Source organism: Anas acuta, chromosome 5, assembly GCF_963932015.1.
Source record: "Anas acuta chromosome 5, bAnaAcu1.1, whole genome shotgun sequence".
In the NCBI taxonomy this organism is placed as follows: domain Eukaryota; kingdom Metazoa; phylum Chordata; class Aves; order Anseriformes; family Anatidae; genus Anas; species Anas acuta.
Window position 1 is genome coordinate 43,903,018 of NC_088983.1, and position 15,672 is coordinate 43,918,689.

The window sequence follows — 15,672 nt, forward strand, 5'->3', positions numbered from 1 at the left end:
CCTTTGTGCAACAGTTTGATTCATTTAAAATAATTTTATAGAAATTTATATATTGCAAGGAACTGAGACTGTAGGTTTCAATCTGGATCTCCGTTTCTACACCTAGACCATGGCACTTTTTACACCTCACACAAATTTTTGAACATTAATCTCTTTAAACATGAATCACTTTGTATCACATCTTTTGGCAGTGTGATGCTTTCTAGCTGGTACTTGTCTGACAAGTGCAGTACATAGCCAAAAAAGGGTACCCAGGCTGTGACTGAAGGTCAGCACACAGCAGGGAGCCCTTCATGCTACCAGACCTGAGGTCTTTCATACTGCATCCTCAAGATGAGTGCAATAAGAACAGATCTTGGAAGCTGACCTTTATTACCCTTGGTAAAACTTGCAATATTGAACCAGCAAAGAACAAGGCAAAATCCCAAGGTGAGGTCATCCTATCATTCTTAAAAGAAAATAATCGTTTTGAAGGAATTTACTTTGACTTTCAAAATCAATGCCAAGAAAGAAAAGCTACAAGAGCACCAGCTAAAAGCCATTTACATCAAAAGCCAACAACTATATTTCTCTACAACTTCTGAAGCGACTGGGAGGTAGGGGGTTGTTGTTTGGTTTTGCACTTACGAAGTAGAACAGTTTCATCAGAACAGTATTTTCTCCCGTAAGAGCTCATAGCTTCCTTATTAGTGTTGCCACATCCATCTTCTCTTCTAGGAAGTATGGCCCCATATAATACAAATATTCTATTTTCATCTCCTCTGTTCTGTAGAACAGAAGTGCTGACAACATTTTATGCCTTGATTTTAGGCCACCTTTTTAATGGGGCAACTCTCAATGTTGCTACTGAGCTCCATCAAAGTCACTGCTTTAAATGCAGAGATTCTGGTTTTCAATACTTTCCTTCCTTTCATTGGGCTTACGGATAAGTTAGCTCCAGAAAGCAGTAAAGCCACAACAATCACAGAAAATTTCTCTGTCGCACGCAAGTACCATAGGAGGCCTGAGCACACTGTCAAAGAAGATCAACTTGTGTCTTTAACAAACTGTCTGAAAGCTAAAGGCTTAGATCCCCAGCCTAATGACAGCAATCCAAAGAAAATCTTACTGAATGACTTTGGTTTGGATCTAGGACAGGAAACATAAATGATTTTCTTGAGAAACAACCAGAACGTGCCTGAAAAGCTTGTGATCAACTGTCAGCCAAATATAGACACCAAGTATACAGAAACTTCAACTGAAGAGTTTGTAATTTAAGAGTATTTTCCAGTTATGTGTGTCTGTCAACTGGAGCACACATTCTTTTACTCTCTTTGGCTTCAGCTAGAGGAAGAATAGGTCCTGAAAATTTGCAGTCTATGATAAAATCCAGAAGTTTAATCTCTGCTTTGAAGCAAACTGCCCATTTAAATTTAATCTCATTAGGATCAAAATTTCTTTTCCTTTCAAACAATCAAGCTCGGTTAGCAAACTATCCTTGATCATAAGTCACCTTCATTACCTAACGGGTATTTATTCCTTTATTACTCTAAAATTTATTTACATTCTTCTGTCTCCATTGCAGTATCCTTCCTATTTTTCTAGGACTAGAAAAAACACTAGCAGGGGCAGCTGAGCTCTAGCCATCCCTGGACAGGGAACATCGACACAGTAAGGCTTTTGCCAGTCAGTTCACTACAAGCCAACAGCAGGCAGCACCCGAGCAGGCCTAACCTTGCTTCGAGGGCACTCTCCTGGAAGCCAGGCACTGTCGGCTCTACTCCTGCCTCAGCCTCAGGGTATCAGTGAACTTGGAGCTGAACTTCATACTGGGCCAATTCCTAGGACGCAGGCATGATAATTCTGCACAATTGTTTTCACTAGCAAATGCTAACAAAACTTTTCCAGCTTCCACTGAGGTCAGATACGGCCTGTACGACTTAACAGCAATCAGAATATGGTAGAACGTAAGCAGAGGGATAAGGACTATTTTTCTGCCCTGGTGTATGTGATCAGATTACAACTATGATAAATAATTCTCTGCCAAAGAATACAAGTAAAAAAAGAAAGACAACATCCAGTCGAAAGACTGAGCAAAGACTAGCAAAGTTTAGGAAAGTAAAAATGAGAAAAAGAAATACTTTAATACTAATTCGCCACTACTTTTAAATTATTGGTAAGTTTCCAATCAAATAAACTATACCATGAAATAGTTTTCTTTTTTTGTTTGTTTGTTTTTAAATGAACACCACATTTGCTATAAATAATTACAGGAATTCCCTGATATTTGCTCTTAGGTAGCTTAACAGCATACTACTTGTTCAGAAAAGTATCAAATGGAGCCAATAGCCTTCTGCTATTAAATATTCTAGATGCAATGAAGCACAGGACTTTGTCATGTTGAGCTATGCATTTTGATTGGCACGGGGAGCAGGTCTAGAAACAAAGCTGAACTCTCTGGCACAGTACTTTGCTAACAAATACATCAACAAAGTCTTCACTTCCCAGTGAACTCATTTACTCAAATCTAAATGCTGACCAGAACTACAAACAATTAAAATAAAACAACCAATTGCCTCTTTGAGCAAGAATAACTGGAAAAACAAACAAACAAACAAACACAACTCAGAGAGACTGGAGTGCATATAAACCATCGGAACAATCAGATATTTGGTAGACCACTGAGATCGCAGAAACTACTTCTGGCCTAGAAATTCTTCTGTGCAGCTACTGTCAGCCAAAGCATCTTACTAGAAAACTACATTTATTCAGGCTGGCAGAATCAGTCACCTGCTTATCAACGGCAAAATAGTCAAAGTGCTAAATCAAGAAGATAAAATCCAGCTCCTGTTTCACAAACAATTACCCCAGTAATGAAGTGGTATTGAAAAATATTTGACAGGATTTCCTGTCAAATAAGACACAATGTTATTTCCTAGTAACACAAAAAAACTCCAGGTAAGACAATCCAGGAGAAACCTTTGGCTCCAGACCACTCCAACAAGAGCACGAGGCACACGAAGCTGAGTGACGACACAGACCTCAGCGTGCTGGGACTTCTGCAGGGAGCTGACTGCGCTCTTAACACCTGCACCAACATTTGAGCTCCTGCTGACAGCGATCGCAGCGACCCACTGCTGCTTCTCGCAGGGGCCCGATGCTCACCCCAGCTGACCCACAGCCTGTGCCAGGGCTGGCAGCCACGGCCCCCTGCTGCCACGCGTATTTCCCAACAGGGTGGGACAGGTTTTTGTTTGCTCCCTGCTGAGATTTCAGGAAGGCAAGATGTGACTTCTGCAAGACGAAAGAGCTTTGTATTCCCACTTCAATGTAAGCATAGATACAAGATGTCCCTAGTCAAGTGAGAAGCTTTTTCCTCAGAAAACCGTTCTCTTTGGAAAGAGGGGAAAGCAAAACACAACTATGCTTTCACTAAAAAGCACTGGACACCAGCAAATCCACCCATTTTGAGGTACAAAATAAAAACTGGAGGAAAGACACTTACATGAACGTAGAAAAAAAAAAAAAAAAAAAAAAAAAAAAAAAAGGCTTTAAAACAAGAAGAAAACAGGCCCGCCATTAGAAAGCTGCCCATGGCATGCGGTCCCCTTGGCCAGCCACCATCCGTGAGAGAAAATGGCTGCCTGGGCCAGCCGCCATCAGGGAGGGAAAATGGCCGCCTGGGCCAGCCATCACAAACGTCCCCTCAGCTCCCAGGCGCAATATGGGGTCCCTGGTACGTCCACAAGAACGTTACCGTCCCCACCTGCCCTCCAGGGGCACAAACACGGCGTTAGGGGGTCCGGGACCAGCGCCGAGCAGCGCCACCAGCCCTTCTCCCCCGCGCCCTCAGCCGCCCCGCGACGACCACGGGCAGGGAGAGCAGCGGCCCTCCCGCCGGGACTACTCACAGCTCGCCGCTGGTCCCCCGCGTCCCGGTCCTCGCTCGGGAGTCGTTAGAGCCGCCTCCGGGCTGCCTCCGCCCTAACGGGTGCGGCTGTGCCCTTGAGGACGGCCCCCGGGCACGGCCGGTGTCGCCCTTACACGTGGGCTGCGCTTCCCTGCGCAGTGCCGCTGGGCCGGGGCGCGTGGCCGCCCTGCCCCGCGTCCTGGGCCCGGCCTGGGGCTCGCGGCTGCCAGGCCGCTGCTGTAACGCGCTCGCCTATTTCGTCACGTCCAAGTGGCTGAGAAGGGGAGTTGTAAACCCTACTCCAACCCTCTCCGACAACTGTAGGGCAAGAGCAGTAGCTGAAGATTGTACTCCAATGAGCAGTGGGGTGGCTGTTGCAGCACACTACGTACAAAACAAGAATTTTGTGCCAGATCAAATGCCCGAGCACTGCTCCCAGACAGGGGCAGGGGGCACTGTTTTAGGCAAACTAGACTGCATCAGCTGGAACAGGAGGTGTGACCTCCTGGGTCATTCATACTCACCTCAGTTGTAACATTTGAAAACAACTCCAGGATGTTCTAGTTTTGTTTTAAAAAAGTTAATTAAAAAAGCACATAAATACAAAGATTATGATTAAACTAAAGCAGACAATTAAAAGGTAAAAGTCAGCTGTGTTTTCATATTATACATCTTAACTGGGAGAGGTTTTAAGTCATTTTCCTAGCAGGATTTAGACAGGCTAAAGTATTTAGTCTCCCTACAAGAACACCAATTGTGCATTTGTCTGAGACACCTTTTATTTAAAGGGGTAGCTAGAAGAAAGGAAGAGTAGTCATCAGCACTGTGAGACCAAACAGCTTGCCACTGAGTTGAGAGTAGAAGTGGTAGAGAAGCACAAAAGAACATGCTAGGAGAGATGGCTATCAGTGTTCAAATAATTAACATGCAATGGGAGAAACATGAAGTCTGTGATAACATGTCCTCAAGCCTGCAGAGGACACCAGAAGAAAAAAAAAAAAAAAAAACACCTTAAAAACCCTTTTATCAATTATGTCCTAGTAAAAGAAATACTTTTCTTAGGATTTCTAAGTTAAGGAAGATTCTTGACCAGGACTCCTTGCACTTTTTCATATGAATTTCATGCTTACTTTATATAGCCAAGATGCTGGACTGCAGGACACTTACTGCTTAAAACAGTTCCTACAACATTTTTTCCGCTAGATGAAAAGAGGAAGACTGTTATATCAACCATACCCCAAAATGTTAAATATATTGTTAAACATGCTCAGATATCTTTCAATCAAGTTTTTGTGTGAATCCTTTGGGTCTCACTTGCAAAAGAGAATAAATCCTTTCAGAGAAGCGGAGGTGTTTTTCCTAAATGGAAATATTTATTTCAGCACTATCAGTTTTTCCATCACCAGCACTACAGCTCTTCTGTTCTAAAAAACAACAAAAACCAACAAATAAAGGTTTTATACTGTTATACCTCACAGTAAATAAACCTAGACTACATTAGAGATTATTGCCAATATTCAATAAATGAAGACACTCTACAGCATTTGATCCACTGTGCATTAGTGAGCTAAGATGATTAAGGTTTCAATTAAGGAAAATAAGCAAATATTTGTTTTTACCATTTCAATTTTAATACAACTCAAAAAAGTAAATGTTATGCATGGCAATGTTTATTAAACAATCACATTTCATTTAAGCATTAAAATGCAGCAGTCTGGAAAAGCTGCCAGAAACAATGTTTGGCTTCAGAAAAGGCGATTATGAAATTACTTCCAATAAAATTCAAATACTGTCTTGTCTGTTGATTAGTTGAATGCTTTAGACTGTAAGGGAAAAAAAGTGCAAATCAGCTGAATGTCACTTTAAAAAGTAAAGTCTTAGTGTCCTACAAGCAGTTATTGAAAGGCCTCACCTCAAACCTTCATGATAAAGGACAATATTATCCAATTCCTATACAATTAGTATTTACTGTAGCACATTTTAAACAATATAACATTACTACTAAAACAAAATTAATTTTGGAATATAACTATAGTATTCTGGCTACCATGGGCACCTTTTTTTCCTTTTTTAAATCTAATTTGCTTGACATGAGATGGCATGAGATACTTCTGAACTTGAAACTTACATGGAACAATACAGTAAGAACCACTTATAGGAACATGTTCCAGCTAAATTTAATTTATACCTAAATGTACTATTTTTGCTTGAAAATCTAAGATTCATATTCTCTTTCTGCCGATATACTTCCAGGGAAGTGACTCATTGCAGAGTTGCTAAACATTGACCTGTTGCTCAGCCTTTTACAAAGACAACTGCCCTTTTGCACATCATCTTTATTGGAGGACTTGAAAAGAAGTGGATGAAGGATAATAGATAACATTTGACATAGGGACAAATTGTAAGCATTGAAAAAAACAGTGAGGGTTTTGCTTTTACATTCAACACAGTGGTGCCACTGCAGTTGGAAATAAAACCAGAGTGCTTTCCTGGCTCCTAAATCACTTAAGATCACTTCATATACAGAGATATAAAATAAGCATACTGCTTTTGACTAAGGGCTCTAAAAATACATTAGTAATTTTTCAATTTGTTCTTGTAAAAAAGCTTTAAAAATACTGTGGAAACATGTTCTTATATGTGGGTGCTGCTGCTTGAAACAGATGTTGACATCGAGACAACTATTACAACTTTTGAAAAGCAGAGCAGCTTATAAGCATAATAAACAAATGATCATTTTGCAAAAATTTAGACCTAATTTAGTAACTTGTAGAATGACACTTTCAAACTGTGCAACACAAAATAATGTAGCCAACAGTAACATACAGGTACACCATTTAATATTTATTATATGCATTTTATATACATTATTTTTCAACAGCTGTACTTCTGCTATGTGGTACAATCTTAAAAATTTGCTGATTCATAGTTTGTAAAACAGAAACCTTACAAAACTCATCAAAACTCGCAAACTGATCAGAAAAGTTCTGTGGAAGACTAGAAAAAATACTTTATTGTATTAATCATGCATTACACAAACAAAATCTTTAGTTACACCATAAACTGAAGCACGTCTGAAAAGAAAATAAAAGCAGGGAATAACTAGTCAAAACACAGCAGATTTATGAATCTTGAATCAACTACTTTCGTATTCTATTCGAAACGCAAATAAAAATATCTTTCACTCCAAAAGTTCTGAAACAAGATTGTTTTTTTGGAATCAACTCCACTCCAGGTACTTAACCAGAGGAAAAAAAAAATCTTTGTTTGCAACTTTAGAATTATGAAATGTCCCATTTTCTCATCTATTTTAGACTGTTCAAAGAGTGCCATAATAGATATACAGGGCCCTTTAACACACTACATAAAAGGCTATAAAGACCAACAAAAAGTGAAATAAATAACAATAGGCCATTAGCAAGATGGGTAATCCTTGATAAATAAACTCGTAAATACAGTAAGATGTACAAAATATCACATAGTGATAGGATGCCAAGATTAATTTTTTTTTTTTAAGAGTTCATTGGGGGGTGTTAACCCCTCTGTGTTTCATTTAAACACATTTTACAGTCCTTTATTTATGAAGACAGTTATGCGATGATGAAGAATTAGCATCCTTATGCAAGGACTTAGCTGAGCTGTATTAGGCAAAAGAAGGGAAGAGTGTGGTTACACAGCAGCGGGTCAGTGAGATCTCTGTGTTTTAGGGTTCTATAATGCAGAAAAACATTATCAATACAATCTTGAGCACTGTTGTGACAGGCTAAATATATAAAAAGACTTATAAAAACTAGAATTTTATCCAAACATTTTGTGCAACTAATGCTAAAATATTTTAAGTTAAATTTCCTTTTCTTTAAAGCAAAATAAAAGTTTAGAAGGGGAATCTGTGGCATTCAACTGATAAACAGAAGATTACTAAGAGATGAAAAGAAAGCTACTCTTGGAGCTCACTTCCCCCCACAAGAGCACCACATTCCTAACCCTAAGGCAGCACACAGAGTCCAAAATAAAAGTCTTTTGTAAGATCAGACTCCACGTTTGCTTAAAGACACCTAAAGAACAGACATACGCTCAGTTCATATCCAGTCAAGGCTACAAATACTGGTTTTCTTTTTATTCTTTTTTTTTTTTTTTTTTTTACTTCTCCCCGCCCCCCCCAATACAGTAATTACAGTTAAATGAATGAGCCTGACATTGTTCAAGATGTGGTGACTTTTCACCAACTTATACCTGCCCCACTTAAGAGCCTTCACCCAGGCAGATCAGATGTAGTGTCTTATTGGTAACCTTATTGATGGCAGTGATGCATTCCCTCTTTTTTGTCCAAACAGACCTGCTGTTATGATGCAGGTTTGTTCTGCTGTGTCACACAAATACTTTGGCAAGGGCATCAGCTCCTGCACTGGCAATATATGCTTTTGATGGATGAAATGCTACATCATAAATTGATTCATCCAGCTTTTTCCTATGAGCTGTTATTTCTTGCACACATGTCTTGCTGTCCAAATTCCATAATCTAATGGAACAATCATGGCCTATTTGGGGAAAAAAAAAGAAAAAAGGAAAAAAAGACTATGTTAGATTTTTGTCAGACGGTTAAATGCATCATAAATAAAAAATCCAGAGCATAAATGAAAAATCCATAGAACATAGAGTATTAAAAGACCCTTACTTCCAGACATTAAATAGATTCCATTAGGATCTACAGCTAGACTTGTGACAGCATCCAAGTGAGCAACCATAGAATGGATCATTTTACCTAAAAGCAAAATAAACAAGTGAATTTCCTGTGAAGTACCGCTTCTTTTAAGAATAATATTCCCATTAAATGCAATATGGAATAACATGCTTATTTATATTCCAATATCTGAATGCTACAATTCTATTACAAATTATCACGTTTCAACTACAGACTACATAAGCATATGGGTAAGCGACACACATCTCTCAAAGGCACTCACACTATAAGCACACCTTTTATCTAACATCTTCATTGGTAGCAATGACAATGATGATCAAAACTGGGCAAGTAATAACCTAAATTTTAAATTTTAGTCCAGTAAATGTCCCAGAGGTTCTCTTTACACTTACCCGTTTTGTTGTCAAAAAATTTGATGTGTCTATCTTCATGAGCTGTAATAGTTACAGGAAGTGTGGGATGACTTACAACCTTGTTAATATGATTACTTGATTGTACACCTGGAAACAAAAACAAGCACAAGCATATCCATCTGCCTTAAAGAAAAAAAGCTAAAACTAGAGTATTTTAGCATTACACTTTAGCACACTGTATTAGCTAACATTATATAAATAACACATTTGGAACAACATCAATAAATATCAACAAATAACAACTTCCTGCTTTACAAGAGATTGACTAAGCCAAGTATATGCTAAGCCAATGTTTTTTAAGGTTAAAGCTGTACAACTAGTTCATACACATGAAAGATCCTTGAGAGATGGCAAACAGAAGAAAGCAAACCCAAACCAGGGCAACGCTAACTAAGCAGAAACAAACAAATTATAATGTATTTTTAGTAGACACCTATCATAGCTCCACATGAAAAAAGATTTACCTTGAAAACAAAAAGAAAGAATCCAAATAACCGAAGTCAGCCTAACCTACCAGATTGTCAGATATCTTTACATATTTGAGATTAAAGAAACACTGAACAGTTCAGAATCTCTTTAAGAATTTAGAATACTTTTTAGAAAGCACTTTCTATATTTTGATATGCCAGTGCTTTAAGGACTGTTTCCCTCTTTTTTTTTTTTAATTATATTTAAGAGTTTCTCTTCAAGCTAGGAAAAGAATTTCTCCAAGTTGTTTCTCACTCTCAGTGTCAGTTTTGCACAAGCTATCTATTATATAGCTTCTGCACTGTTCTGTAACCTCTGTCGAAGTCTTTATACAAGTTAGTAATTACACTTACAGTATTAAGTAACTGAACTGGACTAATTGGATAGGAGAAGCACATACTCCCCTTGCAATATTCTTTTAGATTTCACTTCAAAGACAAGAATGACCAGAAACTGGAGGTTTTCTTTACAAAACACTCTCATAGGTTGAAGAAAATTAAGTCTGGAATAAAGACCCTCTATTTAGACTGTCAACAGCTATATACGATTCTCAATGACGAGCTATGTCTTTGTAGCATGTTATTTGCAGCAACAGAATTTCTAATATTTAATGTTCCACAGGAGAGAGGCTTTAAGTACAACCTGTACAGACTCTACACTGAACTAATCTTCTGCTTAATTCACTTCTTCCTTATGATCTTCCATATCAAAGCTGTACGATGAAAACTAAACAGTTTTACTAAACAATTCAGACAACTAAATCCAGAGAAAACCTAACTTAAAGATCAAAAAACATTGCTTTTGCTATCTCTAACCACTTTCAAATCCTCCTAACCCACAATCAACCACCATTTCAACTGCATTAGTTCCAAACATTTTTACATATCTAGCCAACTTAAGACATCAAATGACATAATGCAGGTAAGATGCATAAGCTTTGGTTTGACATATAGTAAAACTTGGATAAAGGTACCTCATTCAAGATGGATATTTAATAGAAAAGAGCTTTACTTACCAGATTCTATTTGCGATGAAAGCATTACCACTGACTGGGATGTTTCTAAATCATAGATGACTGTGCTGCCAGTGTTAAAAGATGCCACCATATGTGCAGGATCACAACCTATAAAGTCAACTGACGTAGGTATTCCATGCTCTAGAAAGTGAAAGAATTGTCTTTAGAAAGAAACACTTAATGTTTAAACTCTGAAGAATTTTTAAGTTTGTTCTACACTCATACAATAACGTAGAAAACGTTCCCTTTACAGCAGTGCTGCACCACCAGGATTATCTTATGAAAAGATCTTTTCCCGTTAGTCCTGTTATCTAGTGTTGAAAAATAGAGACAAGCCTAGACATATCATAAACTGTCTCATGACAGATTATCAAAACCAAAATTTCACTGAAAAAACAAAACAAAACAAAAAACCCTTACCTTTCTCTCCATTGTAAGTGCAAATACAGGGAATTTTTTCTGGTGGGTTCCATAATCTAATAGTGCCATCTGCTGAACAAGATAGTAAGTGATTCTTTACACCGCTGTAAGCGAGACCCCAGACTGCATCTGTGTGAGCGAGTAATGTGCCAGCTAGAACGTTTGGCTCTGGAAAAACAAAAGTTTAGGAATTAAATATTTCTTGTACCTCAAAGTAAATCAAAGTCCACAAATATCCCATATAGTAGAAGATTAATTAACTTATTCTGTAAATCTGTGATCTAACAGATCTGTTGGTTGTAATCATATACCTATTCTGTAAGTATCAGTAAGAGGAAAATCTAAATAAGTGCCAAACATTCAGTGCAGGCATGAATTCTGAACAAACTGGAATGCATATAAAAAAATAAATTCAAGACAGGTGCTTTCGCACTTGATTTATTCAAGTAGTTTTCTAGAATGCAAATAGATTAGATTCACAAACAAAATGGTCCACTACAGTGCATTCAATAATCAGTGCAATTAATAACATTGCCCCACTATTCAGCAGAATAGTTTGAGAAATTTTGAACGTATTCATGCAGCTAGCTATTAAACTGAGATTTTAACATTTAAATAGCTTGCTATCAGCAAATCATATCTGTAGCCTAAGAACTCCTTCAGTCATTTGTTGAAATTACATATAAACATATACAACCCATAACTGAAATTAAATCACTTAAAGTAAAAAAGAAACAGTCCTTCCCTAGGGTGGCTATAAGAAGCAAAGTAAGAATGACCATTATTATTTATCAAGACAAGGGAATAAAAAAAAAATCAAAATAGGTTTTATTTTGTTCTTAATTTTATTCTTAAAATAGCAGCTAGAATATTAAACAGTAGGTCATTTTTCACAACTTCTGCAAACTATCTATTTTTCCAAAATGATGCACACCTGTTACCAGAACCTCTCAGAGGGGCTGACTTCTTTCATTTACCATCTTTAAATTTACCATCTTAAGGATGCTCGGTTGCAGCCTTTTCTTTGTATAAGATGCAAAAGAACCTAACAAAATCAACTTCCCACCTTCCTGAGTTCTTTAAACACTGATGACTTTGCTGTAATATTAAAAAAAAAAAGTGGGGACACAGGGGACATTCCCCTGACACAGGGGAATGCTTTAAAGCCCTCAAGGTACCCGAATGTCAAAACAAGATGACCTCTGATGTGGAATAAAGAAACACAAGCATATTTTTTCAACAGTTATAACTAATCTTAGTTTTCTGAGAATTTCCTATCAGAATAAAAAATCATTCCAAAGTCTGGAATTTTGCTGCAAAGTAGTAAAGCACACTCCTTAAAAAATAACAGATGTAACTGATTTCTTCTTTATTATTTAGACCTCAGAAAATGGCAGTCTTTCTGCTACCATTCTACAAAGTATGTCACCAATGCAAGTGAAATATCAAGCATTTACCACACACAAAAAAAAAGCTGAAAAACAAAATTTAGTTAATAAATGGCATTCACATTTCACAAAAGCTTTAGAAAACAGATTATTGTCAGGCAGAAAATTAATGTTCAAGACAATGGTTATCAGTTGTTTACCTTTTAAAAGGTACTTACCATAGGTATCATATGGGTCAACATTAGGGCTAGGCATGTTCCACCACTGGATGGTTGCATCAATACCACCACTGAAACACTGTTCTCCATTAGAACTAATTGCCAATGACAATACAGGTCCACTATTGGGAGACAGAACAAAAAGTTTACTGATACTGCCAACAGTATAAAGGTTAAAATTTTGCTCTTTAAGAATAGAACAAAACAAACAAAAAGCCCCACAGTAGATTGGACTAACTAGTTACAGAAAAAAAATGTTAATTCCAAAGAAACAGTTGTTAGAACATATGTAAGTCTGAACAAATTATACAAACCTGTATTAAAATATTGAAGTATATATAACAAATTAACTAAACTATCAAAAACTTAACCAATTCGAGGAACACAGTCTTATTTCAACAGAAACTACATCTGTGAAGCATGAGTTTTTACAGAGCATCCATGCCAATCTAGCAACTACTCGTGCTGACAGAGTTGGTTCCAGCCCCCTGCCACCAAAACTATTCACTTTCTCAGACAGAAATCTACGTTCCAGTAAACTGGTTCATAAAGATAATTCTAGGAGCACTTTTTGGTCAAGATTAGACTACTGCTGGTTTGACTTCTGGAATCTGTTTGCTGTGATACTAGACAAGCACAACCCGTAGCTCAAAGAAAGCAGCAACTCTGGTCACATCACTATGTCAAGGTTTAACTGTCTTGTAAAACAACACCCCCAGATTAGATGGTCATGACAGGCCATGCCCAGGTTGTTTAAGTGCAGATGAGCAAACCAGAATTATGGATTTGAAGGTGGTAAAAACAGATTATTGACTAGATCCACCAACATACTCAAAAGAGTGAGGAACAAAGCTGAACTCCATGTTTAGCCGATTCTTTTTTTTTGGTCCTAATGTTTGCAAGTGTACTTTTCATTTCTCAGACCTGTGTCTGAGGACTACTATGTTAGACTATGGAAGTCTACTTTATGTAACTTCTTTACATATTAAAAAAAATACAGTCCAAGACATACACATTACTCAGGCAATTTCATTGTCTTCTACAATGTCTTCTTCCCCTTGCAACTAACTACATTTGCTCCTTCCTGCCTTTTTTGGTTTATCATGGACTCTGCAAGTCATGAGACGGGCTCAGTATTAGCCTTGTTTTATAGAGCATAATTCTGTCTATCTGATGTAAAAATATAATACATTTGTAGCCTTTAAGGTGAAAAGTATTACGAATCCAGGAGATAACATTTATCAAACAGTAACTCTGTCAAACACTTACATGTGGGCCCTAAATGTGTAGATGGGTTCTACATCTAAAGAGGCACTCCTGAAAGAAGAAGAGAAGTAATTACATTAAATGAAATCTCTACTGAAAAACTTTGAAGATGTTTAAGACTTTAATCAGTTTCAAAGGCTTTTAAAACATGACTGATGCTTTATGAAAACCCATATACTTGCTTTTTGGCAGGAACTGTTTTCTGCAAATTCCAAAGTTTTAGAGTATGGTCCTCAGAGGCTGTAACCAGCACAGGCTCTACAGGATGAAAAGCTAATGCCCGCACTCCATCGAAATGACTGCGTAGCGTATACTTAGGGTTCCATGTCTTTCGGAAGGCATCTTTATTAGCTGGCAGCTTAAAAATGAAAAGGAGTAATTTTATGTGAGTTTAAAAATTTGTCTACTTGTGCTTTAGAAAAATACGCTACTTTTGATTCAGTTAATACATATTCAACCTTAAACATGCATTTATCTACTCATCCACCTACTATACATATACAAAGTCCATCTCTGGCACGTAAAGTAGTCTGCATTTTTTTTCCCCCACTGTAATAGTTTTTGTTCCACGGTGGAAAAGAGTATAATTCTGAATATACAAACAAGCACCTCTGATTTTCAAAATTTGGTTGCAATCCTTTCATGCGATGATACCTTAATTCTTTTTCCCCAAAGAAAGATACTGGCTTCATTGCTTATAACGTTCTCTGTACTCAAGGAAGAGATTACAACTGTCAAAAGCTCATTTATCACTTAAACAAAATAAAAATAAGCTTCAGGCCCCCAGTGAGTGATCTTCCTCAGATGAACAGCTTGACTGAGAACCTAACATAACTCTTGAATAATTCTAAGTACTAAGTAAGGCACGTACAGATAAATAGTTAATTCAAATCTTAAAAAACGTCATCATTTTAAACATGAAATTGTATAAAAATATTATTTGAAAGTCTTTAGTATATTTGAAGACTTGAAATACATTTGTGAGGCAATAATTTAGTTAACTATGTGAAACAATACATACAACTTTTATGTTTATATGTCGTGAAAATACAATTTATACTCTTCACCTAAAAACACGCTAAAAAATAGGCTAAACCAATTATAACTGCTTAGTATTAATCCTCAGTACCTTGGAAAAGTTACAGTCACTGGAAGAGGTTTTCCAGTAAGAAAAAGTAATTTAGAGCTCTAACTATAAGTTATATTAACCAGAGAGTAGAGAAAACACACAAACTACACCACACTTCTCCTAAACCTCCATTCAAGGAGAAACACACATACTTCTCTCTTCCTCTTAAGTAATTATAAAGGAGTTTAGACAACTGACTTTAGTTAGATAACAAAAATTAGCAAATGAAAAATGAATGGAAAATAATTCTATGCTCTGCATTACAGACCATCTGTTCACCGTGTATGTTTTTAAAGCAGTTTTCAATTGTAGGCCAGAATCTCTCAATAACACTAAGATGATATTAAAATCTCTCATATGTAATAAAATCTCAGTACCTTCCTTATATGTGGCAGGACTGAAAATAAGTGTCAGATCATAATGTAACGTACACTAATAACTATTCTTGGACCAAATCTCCAGCCTGGACCAAATTTCCCACTACTCAAACAAAATCTGATTATATCCAATCAGAACAAATAGACTCAGACAATACAATTACTGTTCTGAGTTACAGATCTGCAGGCATTTGCTTTTCCTATATACATATTTATATAGGCATACTTATTTATATATATATATATATATATGTGTGTGTGTGTGTGTGTGTGTGTGTATATATATATATATATATATATATATATATATATATATATGCGCAAATGATGCCAAATTCACATCAAGAAACAAATCTGTTTTACTAGATGTGCAACCTGGACACTTTT

The 15,672-nt window shown here is 36.9% G+C and overlaps 1 protein-coding gene across 5 annotated transcripts in view; it reads right to left on the reverse strand.

Moving 5' to 3' along the window:
• Window positions 1-6,712: 6,712 nt before the first annotated feature.
• STRN3 (striatin 3) overlaps window positions 6,713-15,672 on the reverse strand; it is a 59,382-nt gene continuing 50,422 nt past the window's right edge. For all 5 annotated transcript variants that reach the window (XM_068684410.1, XM_068684413.1, XM_068684411.1 and 2 more), the window contains 8 exons: window positions 13,962-14,137; window positions 13,783-13,830; window positions 12,514-12,635; window positions 10,908-11,075; window positions 10,488-10,628; window positions 8,984-9,091; window positions 8,565-8,651; window positions 6,713-8,427 (listed from right to left, as the gene is read on the reverse strand). In XM_068684410.1, coding sequence (XP_068540511.1) covers window positions 8,258-8,427; window positions 8,565-8,651; window positions 8,984-9,091; window positions 10,488-10,628; window positions 10,908-11,075; window positions 12,514-12,635; window positions 13,783-13,830; window positions 13,962-14,137 — 1,020 coding nt within the window. In that variant the 3' untranslated portion in view covers window positions 6,713-8,257. The remainder of the gene's footprint in view (window positions 8,428-8,564; window positions 8,652-8,983; window positions 9,092-10,487; window positions 10,629-10,907; window positions 11,076-12,513; window positions 12,636-13,782; window positions 13,831-13,961; window positions 14,138-15,672) is intronic.